Genomic DNA, 22369 nt, shown 5'->3' on the forward strand with positions numbered 1-22369 from the left:
CCCGCAGGGCTGATCCCGAGGGATGGCCGGGGCTCTATGCCCCCGCAGGGCTGATCCCGAGGGATGGCCGGGGCTCTGCGCTCCCGCAGGACGGGGCGGTCCCGGAGCAGCTCTGAGGGGGCTCCACGCCCGGACCGGTCCTGAGGGCACACTAAACCGCCAGGAGGCGCTGCTCTCACCGCGCCCTAGAGTCCAGCGCGCGGGCTCGGCCAAGCCCCGCCTCCCTCGTCCCGCCCCGCCAGCCGGTTGGCGGAGAGAGCCATCAATCGGAGCGATGCCCCGCCCTCCTCCAACTGTTCCGAGCGCGGCTTGATTGGCAACCGCGTGCCACTGTTCTCGCGCCGCAGCCTTCTCTCGCCCTAGCTCGCGCTCTACGGAGCGAATGGCTGATATAGCTGTCAATCAAGGCTCAGCCCCATACCAACCAGTGGAGCCGCCTCCTGAGCGTGAGACGCGGTTTGATTGGTGCATCCCGCTGTCAATCAGCGGCGCGCCCCGCCCCGTCGCGGTCAGGTAGCCCGGAAGATGGCGGCGGTGGCGGCGGGGGCCGGTGGGGCTCTGTGAGAGGAGCGGCGGTGGGGCCGATGCCGCGGAGCCGAGGAGCGGCGGCTGCCGCGGGGGCTCCCCGGAATCGCTGAGAACCTCGAGCCCCTCATTCGGCGCCGGGTCTCGGTCCGGGAGCGGACGGCATGCGGCAGCGCGGGGGGCTCGGCGGGAGCGCCGGGCGGCGGGGGGGCGGTGGCCCACGGCTCCTCGGCTCGCGACACCTGCTCGGGCTCGTCCTTCTGCTGTGGCCGCTCGTGGGGAGCGGCGAGGCGGCTCCGCTGCCGCCAGCAGGTGCAGGTGAGCTCGGGGAAAGCGGGGCGGGGGTGCGGCTCCGCGGCGGGGCCCGGGAGCGGCGGCACTGCGGGTTTCCGAGACACCGTCCCTCCTCCCCCGTGCTGCGGGCAGGGCTCCGCCGAAGCGTCGGGAAGGGCACGGCGGGTGGATGGGGCTCCCCGGCTGTAGGTCACGGCTCTGCCGGTGGCAGTGAGCGATATCCGTCTGTAGATCGCTCAGACCCCTGCCACTGAGCTGTGCGTTTGTTCTGTCTGTGTGTTTACCGCAGACCTTCTTCCTGTAGTTCTGCTGTTATCGCCTATACAGAGCACGGAGAGATTTTTCTTTTTCTGGTTTTGCCTGTGAATCACCGGGATTCCCGTTCCTGGGTGGAGGCTCTTCAGGGCAGACGGCGCTTCCCTGTTTTCCGGTCAGATTAGTCGGATTCCTCCTCCCTGGCCCCCCCGGTCCGGCCTCTCTCAATAGTTATATAGTTCACATTTATTTCTCTCGTATATTAGGTAATGCTGGCTTCCTTCGATTTCCCAGCTTATTTTCTTGTTTGTCTTAGAAAGACAAACTAAGCAATATGCCCTCGCAGTTGTAGGAGTGACTGATCAGAGGTTTATTAGGACTCACAGGTACCAGCTTTGATTCATTTCTATTGTTGGCGTTTCACTGGGACTTGCAAACATAACATTGTATTGAGACTGAATTTTCTTAGGCTTGGGTTGGTTGGAATCTGTGCTGAGATTCCCTTGCCGTGAGGAGTTGTACAGTTTAAGTAGACAAGATGTTGAGGGAGGAGCAGGAGCAGTGGGGAGGGAAAGATAGGAAGCACAAAGATTAGGTAATTTGGCTCCTCTTCCACACGGAGTATCAAAACAGGGAGTGGAACCCATACTTCTTTTATTTTTGGACTTGTGTCTCTTTTCCAGTTCTTCCTTCCTGGAACATTTATTAATTGTTTAGTAGTCACTCCATCAGCCTGCTTGGAGGTCTTTCATGCTTTGTATATAAGTAAATTATGAAAAAGATAAAATTGTCCGTCAAATCTGTATTTCTTTTGACGCTAAATGATAATTTTTTTTAATTTATAAAATACTTGGGGTTTGTCCAAATAATATTAATTTGTCATTGAGCTGTAAGGTAAGACAGCAGAATCAGTTCTGTATGGGGGGTTTTACAATGCCTTTTCTGGGTCTTACCTTCCTTGAAATGCAGTTAATTTTTCTATTTAAAAGGAAATGTCAAAGTGTTCTTTTAATACAGTTTCCTTTTTCCTATGAGGACTATGCATGTGCCTTACAAAGATGGGGGAACAAAGCATTACTTCCATGACACTAGTAAAAACTTTATTCTCAAAATGAAAAGCTGACTGGACAAATTGCAGGACATAGTATTAGTGCTGTTTGTTTTGGGTTTGCTTTTTTTTTTTTTTTTAATTCTGTATTTTTAAAAGACTGAATCAGGTGTGCTAACTGTAGTACTGCTAAGAGAAATATTTATGATGTTGTGATATTGGCCTCATACAACATGAATGAAATACTGTAATTTTATACCTAAGTTTTTGTTATATTTAGGCCAAAGTATGTATACATTGGATGTTTTCTTAAGTTTAGCCAGCTGTCCAGATGCTGTCCTGGGAAACCCAGTGAACTCCAGAAAATGAAGCTGCTGCTTTCTCCTGTGTCTTTGCCCATGTAAGGGACAATGTACTTGGATTAGATTACTTTATTGATGGATATTTAGTATTGAAACTTTAGGGCCTCATTAGGAACCTTTTCTAGTTTCACTGGCATCACATCTGCTGGGAGGACTTCCTCCTGACTGAACTAATGTGTGCCTGGTGGGTTGGAGTGCAACAGGTTCTTAGGGTGCAACATGTCCTGTATGAGCAGCAGGAACTGGGGGGAAAATTACAAGGTGTTTTTTTTCCTTCCTTTGAATATCTTCCTAGTGGATGACAATGAGACTGGTTCAGCTTGAACCTTCTCTGTTATTCTAGGCAGGTTTTGTAACCTGTCTGAAGACAAATCTGTGACGTTACTTTGCAGAGTTAAGAGTCATGGGTTGTGTTTAAAAGCAGTTCAGCTGTACTGTGAATGTCCCTCTTGTGTCCCATGACAGATTGCTTTGATTTCCTGTGTTGGGGCTGGCAGGTGGTGGTGGGCTCCATTCTGGACCTTGGCAGTTCTTGCAGTTGACTGTAACACTTGGTCTGATACATATGGATTGAAAATTTGAGAAGAATTTAATGGGCTTTTCATAGAGTGATTAGTAACTGGTATCAAAATTACTTCAGAATCCTACAATTCTTCTCCTAGCAAGAATAGTTGCTTGTTTAACAGTGGAGGAACATTTTTATGTGTGTTGCTTGTAATAGGAAAGATAAGTTCCACAGAAAAAGGAGGAAAGTGCCTGTAGTTACTGTAAGGAATTTTATAGAATATTTCATGGAGTATATCTATAATAAATTAACTTCTCCTTTGGGAGGAGGCTGGAATGCTGGAAGTGGTGATGGTCAGGTTCTAGCAAGACTAGATTGGATTCTTTGTGCAAAAATGCTCCAGTTTGTGGGAATGCTGTGGAAGTTTGCCAGACTGGATGGCTGGGGAGCTGTCAGGTTCTCAGGGTCCCGATTGAGAGGAATGATGCTGCTCCTTTTAAATGTGGATTCGTAGTGTTTGCAGATGAAGGCTTGCATTGATGAGGTGTTCTATATCTGTCTTGCATTTTTGATGTTATACTTTGAAACTAATTTATTGGTTTTCACCCAACAATAAGGAGACAAGGTAAAGGAAATGAGGCTTGAACTGTTTCCCTGATAAGGTTCATAGCAATTATTAGAGGTAACATGAAATACAAGCTGTTGAAGATGCTACTGCCTAAAAATACTTAAACCAACTTAGATTTAATTCTATGAGTGGAAAAAAATAATGCACTGTGATAGTTCTGAATTTAAGGTCTGACTTTATACTGGAGGTGAGAGCTAGGGCAGTTGTGCTGGAAAGGAGTTTCTAGACTGATGTGTTAAAGTTGTCTTTAGCCTGCAGAGTATTGGTCATTTTCCCCAGGAGCATCATCTTAACGTGACTTCCACTACCAGCTGTGTGGCTGAAGGAAGGACATTTGGGCACTGCTTTTCTGCAGCAGTGTTTAGCAGCCAAACAGTGCATCACAAACTGCCATGGCTGCTTTACTGTGCTGAAGCTTTATATGTACATTCAGGCTCTCCGTTCTGACTTGGATTTCCATACTTGACCTTAATTCCACTGAGCATATGAATCAAGTGTGTGTGTAATGTCAGACAAAGTGTTTTCATCATCTCTGTGCTCTATGAAGTCTTTGCAAACACAAAGAAGAGGGACTCAAAAATACTTTTATTATCCTGTAAAACTTGAATAGGTGGTAGCATTTTTAGCAGGTGTGTTCAATTTCACACTTGTGATGACTGCACAGTGCGATCAGTTGAAGTGAGGCAGCTGGACTTGCTGTCTACATGATTGCTTTTTGAGAGTCTTGGCCTTGGAACTGAGTGGCCCAGGTGGGTGTCAGTGGCAGGGAGTCCCTGCTGATAGGCTTGGTCATGTAGGATTCAGGAAGAGATGATTAGAAGTTGGTATTTAGTATCCAGCGATGTTCATCTGGAGTATCTAAACATTCATGCAGCTGTATGAATATGAGGTATCTAAATATTCAGTCAACTGGCCTCAGATGACAAGTTAAAACTTGGAGATGAAGTCACTTTTTTTTGTGTGTGTTAAGATGAGCTCTGTAGTACATATATACTCCTGGGAAAATTGTTGCTTTTGGGTTGCTTTGACTTGATGTTTTACTTGGTGTTCTGTCAGACTGGGGCCAAATTGCAGTGGTGGCCTGTGGTTTGGTACAGTGTAAAATGTCTGTGACTCTTGCACATAAGAAAAGCCATTTTCTAAGTGTATGCAAGTTAGCAACTCAGATCACTGGAAGTTAAGAAAAATCTTGCTTTTACAGTGGGAATTTTAATTGTGGTATGTGCCTTTTGTGAGAGTGGTCTATCCTTCCTCCCCTTTCAAGCACTGAACTTGTTTACTTCTCCCTGTATTTCTTTTTCTAGCTTCTGTCCCAGGCACTTAATAATCATAGAACTGGAGCTGGAAATTTGTCTTTTATCTTTTGTTTCTATCTGTGAGTTTGGCTCTGAGGTAAGAGGCCAACCCTGACTTTGGCCTGCAGGGATGTTCCACGCAGAGCTTTGTTCACAGGCTTGGTTTGCTTTCTCTGCCTGTGGCTATAAAGTGTCTGGACTTTGCTACAACTAGAGGAGTCCTCACAGGAGGAGGTCACTCTCTGAAGCAATTTCTCACGTCTTGAATGCTTGGGTGTATTTAATAATTCCTCTGGTATGTTGCAGCATATTAAGATAGCACTGATCGGAAACTGTTTGAAGGTTTGTTGTCACAGTATCAGGTGCTGGGCATTGGTTTGAAAGGGACCGTTGCTGGGTGCAGGTTGTGCCCCTGCATAAAAAAAAGAAAAAAATTTCTGTGAGATCCAACATTCTGGATAGATAAATATGATGGGGAGTAATTTTCTGGATACTTGCTGTAGTCTGATTTCAGTCACTATTCACACACAGTTTATCTGCATGGGATAAAGGGACCTCAGGCAGTGTAATGCCAGAGCTGCAAAAAAATCACAGTTCTGTTTCAGTGCTATCGCTGCAGTTCTGCAGCAGAAGGACAGCACATGGAGTACGGGAGTGTTCCTTAGGTTTTATTTTGGGTCTGCCTTTCTGTTTGGTCTGGGAACTTAGTGTCTGGAGAATGATACAGTTCTGGATACAATTTGCAAAAGCCTCAGTCTTTTTGTTGCTCTTTGTATGAGCTCTTTGTTTTCATTGTACTGTTATGAAAGGTCTTGAGCAACTTCTAGATACTAGAAACATTTTGTCAACTTTTATAAGCAGAAATGTACAAAATGTGTCAGGGATAGCCCTTTCAGTATGCATGTGTGCTTTAAGTGCTGTCTGTAGCAAGGTGCTGTGCCATATATAGCTTAGGCAAGGTAGTGGTGGGAAGCACATTGTCAGTAAATTGTCTTCTGAGTGATTTTCTGAAATGCTGTACAAAGTAACACCTTGTCCAACACTGCTACACTTACAAAAGTTTCTTTCCTGGTAAGAAAGCATCTCTGTAGTGGCTTAACAGTGACATGACTCTTTTGGGACTCCCACTGCACCCTAAGATTCTTTGGTATGAAAGATGTTTAGAAAATAGTAACAGTAGATTTTTTTTAGTGCTGACATTTAAGCTTTCAGCCTGAAGACTAGATCCAGTTCTCCAAAATCAGTCACTTCCTCAATGGCCTGTTCTTCCCAGGGATCCTTTAGCTATGAATAGGGATGAGAAATAGATCCAATAAGCTCTTTTTACAAAATGCTGCTGCTTCCTTTCTCTCCTGCATTTCTTAACCCAGCTGTACATTGGAATTGGAAAGGCATCTACTATATGATCAAGATTCCAGAAAATCCCATTACATGAAAGTTTCATTTATGGATTTCTTTCCTGTGAAGTGAAATTAGTCTCTTCAAAGGCATTGTATCTTAAGGCTTGTGTTGCTATCAAATGGTAGGAGAAAGAGATACTGTCATTTTGGTTTCCGTGCTGCAGATAATGCTTTTCTGATGGTTGGAGATACCATGCTGTGTGATCATCTCATGCTACTTTGAATTATTGTGGTCTATCCCATGTTTAAAATAAACAACAAACTACAACTCCTGTGCCTCACTGCTGGAGAAATGGTATAGCAGATGAAAAAAACCCATGTATTTGAGCAGGAATGAATTGTCAAACCCAATATTTAGCAGTTCAGAATAAAGTATGCTCAGCAGAATCTTGTGTCTGTGTACATTTATGCACACACATACATGCAATTAAGAGTCAGTGATACATTTGCAAAATGATAATGCTGCCCAGATTTTCCAGAAACACTGCCATGAAGGCATAAGGCACATAATTATTTAACATGGATATTTTTTACCTTGTCTTAAGATGTCTTTGTGCAAACATGAGATTCTAGCACTGAAACTTCAAACAGATCTCGCTCTGTAAACACTTGAAGTACCAGCCTATATTTAGTCTTATTAAAATTGAGCAGTATGCTGTTATGTGAGTAATTCTCTGACATTACTGGGGAGACTTGCAGGATAATAGAATAAGGTCAGTAATGTAAAACTAATCCCAGCTGAGAGTTTTGCTAGTTACTAACTGTTCAGCCAATATGCAGGCCAGGACAAGTGCTTAGAAAACAGGAGGATCAGAGCAGTGTTGTTCCGAGATGCTCCAGGGGAGTCCAGCATTGCCCTGGATATTCTTGCCTTACGATAAGTTCTGTGCCACCCTAACTCAGAAAGTGCATTTAAACACATATAGAAACTCATTTGAAGCATGTTGTAAAACCATTTAGGGGGAACATGGGATAGAGTAGTTTGAAAAAGTGTTGGCTTATACTGGAGGATAGACTCCTTTTCTTTTTAAGGACAAACGGGCGGACAGAGATAATTTTCCAAGAATTTTTGGCATAGAATTACACATCCAGTTATGATATGAAGTAGCTAAGATTTCTTCTTGAAAATATTGTAACTTATTGCATAGGACAGTGATATTTCAGGGTCATGCATCCACAAAACACATTTAACTGTGCAACTGGCTTTTGACTAGAAATGTATCCAGAGCTCAAGATGGTTTGGAGGAGTGTCAGAGGAGTTTTTGTTTCATGGGGAGTGCTCTGTAAGAAATGGCCACGTTGCTATCTTTGTTACTTAGTTTGTTACTTACTTCTGATGGTTAACTGTTGTAAAGGAGAAAAGCTGTTGGCTTTTCAGAAGAATTCTGTGCATGTGCCTTGGCCTTTCATCCCACCCACCTGCCCCATGAGGGACCTAATAGAGTTCTAGGGTAGGGCAGGGATTGTAATGGACAAATTGAGTAGAGGGATGAAATGTCTTAATTTCTGTCTAGAAGAACATGGGAACAGACTTGTATTTGACTTTTGATTATTTTTTCCCCACACTACTGCTGCATAGTCTTGTCATTTTACTTGTATCTTTCTAGGTGCCAGACTTTGACTAAGGCCATGTGACACAATTAAGATTTAGCCAGGAAATCGGTTTATTGACAAGCTGTTAGTTACTGTTTCTTGTTTTCAGAAATATTAAGTAAAATTGTGCACAAGTAACTTGGATAGCTATAGCTTTAAGTCCCTAAGAGGTTTTTTTTCTTGAGGCCATATCTAGAAAGTCGGATTTTCCATAGAAGGAAAAATAAAATCAGGTGATAAAGTACTTTCATAAAAGGGTATGTAATAGTGAAGGTTACTTTTATTAGTAATGCATTAGACATTTGCATTATTTAATGTAAGGGCAGCAATAATGTCATGAGAAGACAGACTTTTGAAATAACTCTTCAATTAATAATATATTCAACAGTTTGTTCCAGGTTATTGTTTTAAGGTAGTAAATATTTGTACTTTTGTTGAGTGTTCTAAGTACTAAAAATCTGAATGCTGAAAAGCTTGTGTGTAAACTGAGAAACATAAAAGTTCCTTAAGCAGTCTTGTGTGTCTGTTCTTAGGGATTTGCTCAGTGAAGGAACATTTCTAGTCTCTGCTTGAAATACTTTCGACATTTGGAACCATTTTAGATTTCACTAAGGGTGCTGCATTTGTGTTGAGAACAGCAAGTCAGTGAAAGTCTCTGAGATCTTGGGAATGTTTCTTCCTGTAGTACTGGTACTGTACTGGTAATGGCCATTCAAAGCAAAGGCTGATTGGAATTCGGAGTTTCTCTCTGACACTAAAATTCTCTTTGTTTTATTTTCAAAAGAATGTCTGAAATGCAAATAACACTCCTTCAAAACTTCTGTTTGAATGTGTTGTATCTCATTTGAAGGTTGGTGATTTGAATGCCCTTCTAATGTAGTATTTTAAAGCCAATTGTGATATGGCATTCCACAAATAATGATACTGCACCCATTTCTTCTGAAACTTAATCTTGAAAATTATGCTTTTTTTGGCTCAGTTGTTACATGGAGCATAGCAGGAGAAAATTGAGATTACAGGAATGTGGTAACGAATGGAATGTGCTTGAGGTTGGTTGGGTTTTTTTTTGTTGTGAAATGGAGGAGTTGCAGTGTCTGTTGTGCTTTACCTTGTCATACAAATCAGGCATTACACAATAGATGCATCTAAAATAATATTGAATAGAGGTTTGGCTTAGTATTCTGCCTGTTACCTGGAGGCCATCTGAATTTATAGGCCTGGTTCTGTCTGTATGGTTTTGTGCTTATTAGTAGCAAGCCTCTGAAGATTTCAGGCAGTAAATAAATGCAGGAGAAACACTTTGAGGGAAAAATAATGATCTGAATCTGGCTTGTGAAGAACTGGGTAGGAGTAGATAGCACTTTCCCACTTAATTGCTGGCATAGAACAGAATGACAGAATTATTTAGGAAAGTTGGGATAGCTTTTAAAATCATATTTGTCATAACTACTATAAATTAGGGTGATATCACACTTTTAAATGTGGTTGCTTTATTATTTGTTAAAAGTAGAGTTAGTAAACTGACAAAGTTTATGAAAGATGCCTTGGGTATAGCTAGGAAACAAAATTAGTTTTGGTCATTCATTAGTATTTTAAAGACTGTGCTGTTCTGACTTGGTGTGATAAAGTAGCATCTTAGTTCATGATCATATAATTTGAGTGTGTCCAAGAGACAGTTTAAGTGATTGCTGTCATGCTAGATTTGTGCTGGAAATAGTTATAGCTATTAGTGCCAGTTATATAGCTGCTCTTGAAAGGAAATGGGCTCTTGCTTATGCAGTGGGACTGTTGTCGCATAGCAACTACTGTGCTGAAAGCTTAAAATCAGATGCTCCCTTGAAGTTCACTGTGCCCTAATAATGCTTAATTTATCTGTGCCTTACACTGCCTTTATCACAGTGGTGAATGTCTTTTATGAGTGCACTCAGTAATGTCTGGAATATACATTTACTTTTCTTTTTCCCTGAGCTTAGAATTTTATGATATCATGCATTTTTTAGCCCAGTTTTCTGAAGGTGGAGATTTTAATAATGTGATTACTCACATTGAACCAAAATCAAGAGTTCAAGCATCCTGGCCTTTCCTAATCTGTAGAAGAAGGTAGAAGAAGAAAGGCAAGCCCAGCATCCCTCATCTATAAGCAGCTATGCCTGGTCCTGTGTTGTCCTGAGTGGAAGGTGTTGCTTGACGAATAAACATAGATGGAATATTTGGCTAGTTGGCATGCTCATTCCTTGTAATTAATGATACCAAAGGATGCCACAGGTGGATGACATGAGGGCTATTTGAGAGTATTGTGGGCATACTGGGAAATGGGGTAGAGAAGGGAAAAAGTTCTAGTGAAAAAAGAACTTGTTTTTCCTTAGGTGTTGCATTTGATGGTTGGAGAACTGTCTTATGAAGAAAGGAGATTTAAAAGAAACTTAGGAAGGTATAGGGAATCCTGGCCTATAGAAGTTGCTTTGAAATATGTGTTTTATGAAAATAACATTTTCCAGCCCTTGAAACATTGTAATAAATACTGACGTGTGTGTTCTCAGGTCTGTACTTGATCCTGAGAATGCCAACACAGTTCATCATCGTTTCCTCAGTGAGCCTGTTTGTGTACTTGCCTGTGTACAGCCTTTGACTTGACATGTGCAGTGCTCAAATTTAGGCTTTAGTGAAGAACTTGCTTAGGAAATGGCATCTTCAGAGGTGCTGAGGAATCTGCTTCAGTAGCTACTAATTAAATATCTGCCTCAGCCAGGGCACTGAATTGTTTATGATACTGTGTACTTCTAAAAAGTGGGTAAATAACAGATGTGTTTAATCCTGTGAAGCTTTGAAAGAATACCTTATTTTCTGTGTTGATAATGTAGGACCATCTAGATGCCATTTTAGTATAGAATATGTCCTAGCACAGAGCTTTGTAAAGCATTATGTTGTGTTAACCTTGCAGTAACACACAGTGACACAGCTGTACTTCATCTCCTGCTCATTTTAATACAGGACTGATATAACCCAGGCCTCTGGCTTAAGTAGTTTGGATATACCAAAGCAAACTAGTCTTGACTGTTTGTATTAGCTGACAGGAAGCCTTTTACCATTGGCGTGTTAGAGACATGATTTTTTAATCTGTTTGGAAATTCCTTTCCTAAAGAGCAGATTGTGACTTCTGGGTAGATATTAAGATGCCTTAGGTTGTTACTGCAGAGGGCTCCAGTAAATAGGGCAGGGTTTTAAACTGATGTGCTGAATAAATCTATTAACTTCTCTAGAATGTATGATATTAAGAATCTTCACTTCTGCAATAATTGTGGAATTCTTAGTGTTTATTGGATTTTATCTAGATTTATATTTAAATTATTTCAATGTTTGTTTTCTTGACAGGTTTTTTAATTTAGGACAATTCTTTATAAAATGGTCCCCTGCATTAATTAGAATGGATTTCTTGCTGCTTGCTTTTTTCAGTCAGGATCATAAAATAAATGTCATTCCTTCATACTTTCACAATTTACAAACACAAGGGTGTATTAGACATCTTCTAGTTCCAAGTCATTTTACTAAGCTCCAGTGAATTAATCACTGGATGGAAATAGTTGAAACATGCAAACGAGATTATTCTGCAGCAGATTTTCAGCACATTGTCACAAAGACCAGTTCCAGTACCTAATCAGTGACTTCTGTCACTGAATGTGTATTCATGCAAGCTATTAAAATAGCTTCACTTACAATAAATTTTAGCCCAATTACAGGTTGACATAATTTAATACTTAGTTTTCCATTTTTTAAAAACTCTTCAAATTAAAAATATTACTTATTAATTACTATGTAAGAAACTTCAAGGTTTATCCAAACAGAAATGGATTCTGTAATTCTTAGTAAGTAGCTTTTACTTGTGTGAGTCATCTGAAATGCTGCAGAAACTTGCCCAGGATAATTGGCATTTTTCTTGTATTAAAGCTTCTGTTCATAATTTTCTATGTGAAAATTGCCTTGTGCTTTTGGAAGTTTAGATGACTTCCATCTTAACAGACCATTAATGATTAGCTGCCTTTTCAAAGATGATCTTTGCTTTAAGAAAAAAAAATCATTACTTTCTCCAATTAATTGCTGCTCATTCACATGGTTTCATTTCTAAGGAATTTTAAAAAAGTTTTAGAGGTTAGGAAGTAGCATAGTGAACAGCAGCAATATTTTTCTTGTCTGTATTCTTTCCAGGACACTTAAGAGATAGTTACTTTATGGGGATCACTGTAACTTGCATAAAAGGCTTAGACTTTAGGCTTGATAAATGTGTAGTTTCTGTCACGGAAGGAATTCCAGCTAAAATGTTATCTTTTTTCATATAAAGTGTCTGAATACATATGCAGTGTATCTAACATGTACAATAAATGCAACTTATGATTGGTAATGCTCATTATGTCTAATTTTGAGTTAAATAAACCACTTTGAGTTAAATAAATGTCTCACTTTGTGTTAATAAATTGTGCCTAAGACCATCACGAGCTTGAATCCTCCTAGATGGATTTGCTATAAGTTTTAATTGCTGTGGGTCAAAAGTGGTGATCCTGAGTTGGAGTGAGCATGGAAATGTTTGTGTAAATGTAAGTTGTGGTTGTGCTGCTGTAGCTGGGATGATGCAGGGCTGAGGGTTTGTAGGTAGAGGTATCATGATGACCAGCTGATGTACTTGCAGTGGATGTATTTCTGGGAGCACAAACCCCTGGCAGGTCTTGAAAAGAAGCAGTAGGATTGAGGGAAGTAAAGCAAACTGAAAAGCTGCTTCAAGTTTTGGTTGAGACTGGTCAGAAAGGCCACCTGGAAGATGTGGTGTTTGGAATAGAAAGCTCTGGTGAGGAGGGACAATGCTCAGTTTCTGGGGGAACAGGAAGTCATTCTAAAATTCATGTTAGCCAAAAGAGACCTTAGAGTGTACCAGAAACCAGAATAAAGTTTGATAGCATTTTTTTAGTGTTTTATACACTTGGCAGCTGAGGTGCTTTATACCCACCTCTTAAGGACCTGATCTGAAGTTAAGTCCTCAAATAGCAGGAATGCTTTCTGTGAGTAATGACAAGGCTCTTGGTGCCTGAGTTCAGTGTTCAGGGATTTGCTTGGCCAACTTCCCCAAATGCATGAAACATTTGAGGGGGTTCAGGAAACTTGATCTCCTACTGGGAGGAGTATATTGTGATTGTGGTGATGTTCCTGGGTGTTAGGGAAAATCTGCATTGTTTATTAGATAGTCTGAGGTGAGTTGACTTCTTGTTTCAGTGAAGTTGTGGGTGAAGACGGGGAAGCTTGGAAATGAATGTGTGATGGATTTGGAAAAATGTCTGAAATAATAATTTTAATTTGTAATACCTGGTAAGATTTTTTTTTTTTTTCTGGTAGTAAAGCTACCTTTTATTATTTGGTTTGAATTAAAAGAAATTTCTTAAATTTTATCTTCAGCTGTATTACCTCTTTGTGTTTGTTACCATATTCTAGCTAATTAATGACTTCACAGAATGCTTATATTTGTAGCTCGGGTAATTTTCAGTCTCCTTAGTAAGGCTACTGAATGTCTGGAGGAAGCAAACACAAGTCAGCTGGTATCAGCCCCTTTTTTCTTGTTGATGCTTAGAAATGGAAAAATATCCATTGAGTTATGTAGAAGGCTTGATTTAGATGAATATAAATTGTTCTATTGAGAGCCCTCTTCAGAGATACTTTGTTCTCTTCAGAATTATGACTAAAAGCTGGTGAGTGGCCTCACATCGTTGTTGATCTGTGTTTGAACAATGCTCAATATCTGCAGTGAAGTATTCCCAGTCCCTAATGAGCTTTGAATGCCAAAGCTATTGTGGAAACTAGAAACAAAGTCACTTGTTTGAAAACCTACCATTTTTGCTAACTTTTATTTGTTGTATTGATAATATTCCTAATTGTGCAGAACATGTGACCTTCTGGAAGTACACTGACACACTTCAAAGCAGGATTTTTATTATGTCAGTTTAGTTTTTACATCTAATTAAAATAAGTAAATATTCTGTAAGTGTTCAGTGGAACATGATGAAAAGCTGTAGCTTTTTCTGCAAATCCCTTATTTTTTGCAGTTTTTTGAAGGTGTAAGAGATAGGTGGACAAGTTTGTGTGTCCCTTAACTAGTGATCAGCTTCTGCTTTTCTTATTTTTGAGTCTTCATTTACACCCACGTCCTATTGCCAGATGTTCCCATTGATACTCAAATGCTCTCATAAAATCCAGTCAGTCCAGGTCACCTTACATTGTTAAACTCTGACAGTGATGTAATAGCTAAATATATTTTAATCAGATGTGGTCCAACTACTATTCTGATCCCTGTGGTAGTACCTGTTTGAAAAGAAACAGCAACAACAAAAACAACTCCTTGAGATTTGTGCTCTGGTCTCCTAGGGAACCACGTGTCTTTGTTCTCCACTGAAAATGAAAACAGGGATGAAAATAGGTTTAATACCCCTGGCAATAACTTAAGATTTTTCTAAAATGCCATTTGAGGCTTTTGATCCTGGTGAGTAGTAACCTGACTTAATCTCAGGAAATGTGGTTTAGAATGTTTATATATAAAATTTTGGAAAATTATTTGGAAGTGTTTGTAAAACAGCTGGAAACCTAAAGTTCTCAAAATGGAGACAAATCACCTAGTGAATCACAAGAAACAAATTGTGTGGACCTGATTACATCCATTGCTCTTGTGACAGCAACTTGTGTGTTTGGCACACTGTCACACTGCATTTATTGAAAGAAAGAGTACTGTCCTGTACTGATATATTTTTACATTTGTGTGCAGTTTAGGTGAGGATTTCTTCTACCTGCCTGTTCTTGTTCTTGGTCAGGTGTTTTAACTTAAGGGAAATGTCTTCCAAAAGATTGTATTTCTACTTTGTGTTTGAATATCTGTATAAATTTATTGACTTAAACAGAATCCGAAGATTTGGTACTATCACTGTTCATCATAAACTTGAGTAAATTACATTGGCTGAGGCCTCCTAGCTGGAACCAAGTAAGTCCAGAATGGTACAGGCAGGTGGTGGAGCACAGATCTGTTTTGCCAGTTTGTCCTTTCTGTTCAATTTCCTCATAGCTTTGATCACATCCATGGAATTAAATGTTCAGACTTGCATTTTTAAATAAATGCAGGTGGCTAATATGTTTTGAAGGAACTTAAGGTGCTAAACATATTTATATAATACTGCATACATGTTTATTTCTAGGAGAAGGAGCTACAGCTGAAGTTCCCTCATCTTTTGTGATTCTGTCTCTGTGCACTCTGGTAGTCCTGGTCATTCTGCTAGCAAACTGTGTCTCCTGCTGTAAAGACCCTGAGATAGATTTCAAGGTAAGACCTGAAGTTATCAATGTGTGTACAAGTGATATTCTCAGCTGCATCCTGATATCCACAACTTGATTAGTTGTGCCAATACTCTGCAGTGTCACTGTATGTCCTCCCTGCTGAAACAGCCAGTGATTGTATTCCTACAGGCTGTGGAGTCCTGATGCAGCTGTTTATTTTAACTAATTGCTCCCTGCTGCAGTAAGGATCTTTAATGCCTTTTCAAAATAATAACTAGCTCTCAGGTTCAGTAAAAGTTACACCTTTGAGACAATTCTCCTATAAAGAACCTTTTTGTTGTTTTTCTGTGTTTTATTTTTTCTTAGTTGGCAGGTGGGGTTTAGGACACTCCTGTCAGATAAGAATACTGAAGTTGCTATCCACTGTAGCAAAACTCATGATAAATTGTCATCAGAGAATTGTTACTTTTGGAACATCTGTAATCAGTACTCCTAAAATTGAGTTTTGCTCTCATTTCTAAATGGAGAATATTTGGCCTCAGCAGTTCATAGTAATTCATTCAAAGCCTGGGCTAGCATTTAAAGTAAAAACAAAACAAAGCAAAAAAACCCAACACCAACAAAACCCAAACCACCAAACCCACAAAAACCCAACTAAACAAAAACCCCTTGATTATTAAAAGCAATGCTTTAATCTCTCTAAGACAGCAATTAATTAATGTAAAATAATGAATATAGCACTAAATATCTGTCAGTATCCTTGGAAAAAAAGCTTAGCTTCCTTAGCAGTGCCCATTCAAACTGAAAGAAATGTATTAGTACTTATTTAAAGGCAAGGATCAGCTTGTTTACTAAGACTTCTTTTGTTTAGGAGTTTGAAGATAACTTTGATGATGAAATAGATTTTACACCTCCAGCAGAAGATACTCCATCTGTTCAGTCTCCAGCAGAAGTGTTTACTCTTTCAGTTCCCAATATTGCTTTACCAACTCCCTCCCAGTTTCCGTCTCGTACAGGTAAAATACTGGTTTTCAATACAAAAATAAAAGCAGGCATTTTCAGTGTCTGAAATGGAGTGTGGCTGATTGTTTGACTTTACTGTAATTAATAACTTGTTACAAATTTCCATAAACTGTGACAATATATTTTGTAGGGTAAAGGATAAAAGGGGAAATATTACTCCTAAGATGTTTTCCTCTTACCTCAGGGTAAGAGAGTTGAACAGAACAAAACTATCTTAAGCCCCCTCCTCTAGATTGCTGTCATTATATCTCCATATACCTAAAGGGTTTGAGCTACCCTGGGACATTTGTGACTTCTGCTCTTTAGTGCTTTTCTTCATGGCTAGCCTGTCATTGGATTTTAATCACCACCCTTAAATTGAAATGAGTGAATCCTTTACTTGACAGCAGTGCTACTGCTCAGCTGCATCACTCTCTTGATGTCACTGTAGAGTCTTCGTGCAGTAAATGTGATCTTGGTGAGACAGCATTAGGTTTCATCTCCCTGTGTGGAAGGGGTTTTGGAATGTACTCTTTAAAATACAGTTTTTGTAAAAGGAAACTTAAGCGTCTTATGATATTATAAACAGAGTTTAGCCTAAAGGACTTACTCTCATATTGTGCTATTTCACATAATTTTACATACTACTTGATCTTCAGATGTGCAGGGAAGCTTCTAGTAAAATTCCTGTACAAATTTCAAGAAACTGTCTGTGTGCCTTTAATACGAATGACACAGTTGTACAAATGACTCAGTATTTTGAAGAGCTGGGAAAAATTATGAGTGAAAAATTTTATGTCAGCTCTTCTGCGTAGCCATAATTGTTAAAATGAAGCTGTCACAACAAGTGTTTTGCCAGAAGTAATGCAATGTGCCTGAGTACTCAGATAAAATGTGGTTGCACTGCTGTGGCCTTCACCATGCTTAGGAGCACATTGACAGAGAATTATACAGCTCTGGCTCTTCCAGTACAATAATACTGCTCTGTATGTAGTTTATGGAAATAAACTGGGGGCTAGAATTCTCAGACAAGAAAAGGTTTTGTTTAAATCAATTAGTGTTCCTAACCAATTGGGCAGCAGAGGGATCAGCACTGCTGAATCTCTTCTGGTGAGTGAGGTCTGCCATTGTTACTGCCGATCCTTTGCTGAGAGCTGGGTTTTCTTTTCTGTCCTCCTCTCTGGGCTCTTATGTGAAGTATTTTTAGTTGAAAAATGTCCTTCTTCCTTGTGGTAGCTACAAGTAGGGCAGTTGGGCTGAAGAATAAAGCAGTCAAACCTTTTCTCTTAAAATGTAACTCTATATAACTCGAAATGTTAAGATGTACAAACAATGAGTTTTGTCTGGGGTTTTCTATTTTATTTACACAGGAGACTTTTGTAAGTAGGTGATTTTCTCTACCCAGCTACAGGCTATAATACACTTTTATATTAGAAGCAGAACTTAGCCTTTTTGCTTACTTGCTGAGTATATTAAAAGCTTGTAAGTTCACATTTCATCAGGACAATTACTGTGGTTTTGCTGGAGGTGTGTTCTGGTGTAGTTTAGAAGACAGACCTGAGAAATGTTTCACTTGAGTGCTGTTGTCACAACATTACCTTCCTACTTTGTGTACATCTGACTAGGGTTTGCTGCTTGTGCTGAGTGTGTGCACCCAGTTGAGAATAAACCTTGTAGAAGCTTGCATTATTTCCTCAGCAGTTGCTAACTTTGGCCATCTGAGTGGTTTGATATGTGTTACGTTTGTTTCGTTGTGTGACAGATGGATCAAAGTCTCAAGTTGCACGTCAGAGTCTAAACTACATCCAGGAAATTGGAAATGGCTGGTTTGGAAAGGTGAGGAGTTATCTCTATACTGCACAGATTGAGGCTTATTCTCAGCTGACTAGGTATTTACTTTAAAATGGTACTTAAAAAAGAAGAAAAAGGCATAGAAAAAATGTAGTTGGAATTAGATATTTTCTTGCATGTCTTTTTCAGCTGTAATCATAGCACTAATCTGTGCTTTTAAAATTTACTTGTAGATTCTTACTAGAGACTAGTTAGACATTTCACTTCCATGGATTTTATTTAATACACTCCTGTTTTTACCAATTCTTTCTGGGAAAAAAATTAGCTCAGTAAGTGGTCTTCACTAGAAAACATGTTTTTTGAAAGCTGACATGTAGATTAGTTGTCAAGATTTAAGTATGTGTATTTATCAAAGCTATGTTTGTGTTTGTAAAAAAGCCAGAAAATCTTTCCTGCAACATGTTTTTAGCTCTTGTTTTTCTTTGCAGGGAGAATACAAATGTTTTTTCCCCTCTGATTAAAGACGCTGTCTCTCTTTCAGGTTCTCCTTGGAGAGATCTACACAGGCACTAGTGTAGCAAGGGTAATAGTGAAGGAGTTAAAGGCAAGTGCAGGTCCCAAGGAGCAGGAACAATTCTTAAGAAATGGAGAACCATATTAGTAAGTAATGTTTCACAGCTTCATTCTGCTTCAGATAAATTATGGATATTGCTCAGTGTTATTGTCACTGCTTGCCCTCCCATATAACTGTAATGTTTGTTTTTAAAATGTGAAATACACTCAACCCAAAGTGAGCAAAAGTTGTGTTCACATAACTTAGTGTGCTTTACCTTGCACGGATGTGCTGTAAAAGGTTGGTCAGTGAAGAGCTTTCTTGGTTTTTTCTAACATGCTGGTTATATTTGCATTTATGCTTAGGTTGTTGGCATTTGTCAGAAGAAATATCATGCCTTCTGCTGCATTGGCACAAGTGGTTTTGGAGCAATTTATGAAAAGTAACTGATCTGGCTGGGAACTAACCTGGCTAAAAAAAGGTTTATCTCTTAGCCAGCTCTGTACCCTGGTGTAGTTCATGAGTTCTATGTTTTTATTTTTGGTACGAGGGGTCGTGGGAGGATGGGTGTGACTCTCATGTGGCAATTCTGGTTTTTTTGAGTTTGAGATCCTCTGAGTTTTGGTGGCTGTCAGTGATACATTTCAGCAGTGCAAAAGGAGATACAAAGGTACAAATGGAGTCTGTGGCTTTGGTACTTGCACCTTCTGTTCTTGCCACCCCCCTCCATTGTTACATGTTGAAACTTCTGGTAGGGGTTTCAGTGTGTTGCATTCTACTGTGATCTTCTGGGCTTTAACTGTATTTTTTCACTCCAGCATTCTTCAGCATCCAAATGTTCTCCAGTGTATTGGGCAATGTGTTGAAGCCATTCCTTATCTCCTAGTTTTTGAGTTCTGTGACTTGGTAAGTGCACTTATATGAGATACTGCAGTTGTTTTTCCACTGCTGTATATTGTGTGTGATATATTTACTGTCCTTTGCTCATGAAATGATTCTTCTGCTTTCTGGGAAGTTTTTTGATTAACTAGAATTCTAGAAGGCGTTTGTTTATTTTTTTGAGGAACCACAATTACCATTTTTTGTTTGTCCTCTTTTCAGTTCATCGTGTATGTTCTAAGTGCATGTGGAGTGTTCTGAAGAGGCAATTACCTGTTCCTTGATAATGGAATTACCAGTCTCTTTCAGTCTGCCTTCAGCAGGGAGCTTGGAGGGCAGAGGGTGTCATAGCAGGGAGCTTTTTATCACAGTCCAGTATCACATGCGCACACCAATCACATCCAAAATATTTGCTGTCTGCAATCTTAATGTGCTTTTATTACCATTTATGTGAAAATGTTAATTGAGGAAAATGCAAGAATTTTTTTCCTTCTGCCTTCTCCCCCACCTCCAGAGTGCCCAAATTTTACCCATGCTGTGCTGCTTTGTGTTAAAATGCAATGGTGTGCTCACTTCTGATATCAGTGACATGTATTCTAATAGCTAGAATTTTCAGTTTCAGTCTTCATTGTCTTCCTGATCCTTTCTCTTATGGTACTCTTCTTTTCCCTACATTTGTATCCTTTTATTTCCTTTCTCATGCCGTTTCTACCCCCCCAGGAAACCACCTTGTGCTTCCTGGGCACCAAAAGAAAAGCCAGGAATGAACTGAAGGGTGTTTCTACTGCTTTCAGTGCCACATGGTCCCTGGAATGGGAGGGACAGCACAATGCCTTGCTCAGACACTGCATTCCTTGGAACGTTCCTGAATGTTGTGAGGAAGGGGGGCATGTACAGAGCCTTTGAACTGTGCCCAGTGTGCAGAGCCATGAGACAAAAATTTGGATCCATGGTCTGGAAAGATGTAATTATTTTATTGTAGGATAACACATTACTAAAACCAAACAAACCCCAAAGTCCAAGTGGCTGTCTAAACATTGGCTCAGTAACTGCTTTTAAGGTTTGTTGTGTAGATGTCACCCAAAGCAGAGTTCCTTGGGAAATGTCAAGACAGAAATGAAGTCAGAAGTGCATGGATGTTACAAAAAAATAATTATTTCAGAAATAAGATAGTTTGCATGTATAAAATTCAGCAAGATCTTTTTTACTACTTTCACTACTGCAGAATTTTCCTTTAAACTCAGGTGCAAAAATCTGCTTCTAGTTGCCTCAGGCAATTTAGATTAGTTGCACAAACATGAGTTTTTGGATAAATATCAATTAATCTGTGACCTTAAATAACTATATTTTTCCTTGCTGCTCTTTTGCTGAAATGTGTTAGCTGTGGTAAATTAATGAGGCAGAAGTGCTGATAAAATCCTTTCCCAAATGAAGAAATGCCTGAATTTTTAAAGTGACCAATCAAAGTGAAATGTTCTGGGTTTGCTAACAATTAAAATCTCTATGCCTAAGGTTAGCAGATAAGGTTTTTCATAGTTTTTAATGTAGAAATAGAATACTACTTAGTGATTTTTAAACCTGCTATTCAAATTTGATTTTCTTTAAAAGGATCCTGGAAAGAGAGTTGCATTTTATAGATTCTGTCAGATATCCAATCATAATTGCTGCCGTGTAGTCAAATAGTTATGTGATTTAATCCAACTTTAAATTTGAAGATGGAGTAGCTTTTAAAGATTGCCCTACTTTAGTTATATAGGAAAAAATAATATCCTTTTTTGATGCCTGATTATTTATGCCAGAAGTTGTCATGATCCTACAGAGTAATCTGGAAAGGATTTTACTTAAGGGGATGAAATAGATTTTCACTTTTAACTGGCGGCAGTAAGCTTGACAGTTAAAGTGGTAGTTTTACAAATTTGAGTGTAGTTAGGTAATTTCTTTGGAATGGAAAATAAATGTCTATGCTCGTAATTCTATTCCAAGTGAACTAAAACTTGGTTTTAGAAAATTATATATTACAGTCAGTTAAACATAACCTTCATATTAAAGTCTGGCTCACTTAAAGAGTTCTTGCTTGGTAGAACTGAGTATCTCCTAGACATGATGATATTTTTTTCTTTGTGCACACAAACACTCAAGGGCTGGGCAGAGAGGACAATGTTCCCTTTGCAGCTTGGTGCAGAGACTGGGCCAAGCAGCTCAGTATCCCTGTGCATCACTAATTCTTGTTGTAGTCCAGGATCTGGAGTGGGAGGTTGCAATGTTGGAGTAAGCACAGAGAAGAGACAGGAAGGAAGGAATGTGGAGGAAGCATGATGGAATAGAGAGATGTGGCTAAATAGGATTTTTTAGTAAAAAGGTTTTTAGGTAATGTTAGGAAGTTTTTTATCACTGCGGTTGGAATGGCAGTTATTTGGATTTTTTAGACTTCTAGTAATTGATCTAAAAGCTCCTTTTGTACTTTTTTTCCCCCTAAAATTGGATGAATTGGGTGCATAGAGGTGCTTCCAAAATGCACGGGAGTGATTCTTCAGCAGAAGAAGCATAAGGGCAGGTGGAACTTAAATGATTGATTAAAGATTTCAGTGTCTGTGGTGGCTATTGTTCACATGGGAAGGATGAGGAACGTGGTCCTGTTCAGCTGCCAGTGGTTTAATGCTGAACTAAAGCTCTTTCCCTTATGTTGTGGTGGTGTCTATGTATATCCAGCAAAGTGAACTTGTTTTAATCCCTTGTACTTGTGTGTTTAAGAATTCAATAGTTCTGAAAAAACATGGCAAGAAGACAAGCTGTGTTGGATAGGAAGTTTTAATATCTTCAGGTGACAAGTTCTTTTGAGGCTCATGTGGAAGTGTTGACCTTGTTTAGCAAATTTGGCCTGCTGAGTAACAAAGAATGTGGCTATTCTGCTGACCAACAGTGTGGAGAGTACAGAGGTTG

General features: G+C 39.6%; 1 protein-coding gene across 2 annotated transcripts in view; it reads left to right on the forward strand.

Annotated features, from left to right (window-relative positions):
- Nucleotides 1-531: 531 nt before the first annotated feature.
- LMTK2 (lemur tyrosine kinase 2) overlaps nucleotides 532-22369 on the forward strand; it is a 42014-nt gene continuing 20176 nt past the window's right edge. For both annotated transcript variants that reach the window (XR_004499471.1, XM_015642477.3), the window contains exons 1-6: nucleotides 532-843; nucleotides 15126-15250; nucleotides 16076-16220; nucleotides 17969-18042; nucleotides 18539-18657; nucleotides 19369-19456. Coding sequence is in view for 1 of the 2 variants with exons in the window: in XM_015642477.3 (XP_015497963.1) it covers nucleotides 690-843; nucleotides 15126-15250; nucleotides 16076-16220; nucleotides 17969-18042; nucleotides 18539-18657; nucleotides 19369-19456 (705 nt within the window). In the remaining variant the exon portion in view is untranslated. The remainder of the gene's footprint in view (nucleotides 844-15125; nucleotides 15251-16075; nucleotides 16221-17968; nucleotides 18043-18538; nucleotides 18658-19368; nucleotides 19457-22369) is intronic.

The sequence above is a fragment of the Parus major genome, chromosome 14, assembly GCF_001522545.3.
Source record: "Parus major isolate Abel chromosome 14, Parus_major1.1, whole genome shotgun sequence".
NCBI classification, from domain to species: Eukaryota; Metazoa; Chordata; class Aves; order Passeriformes; family Paridae; genus Parus; species Parus major.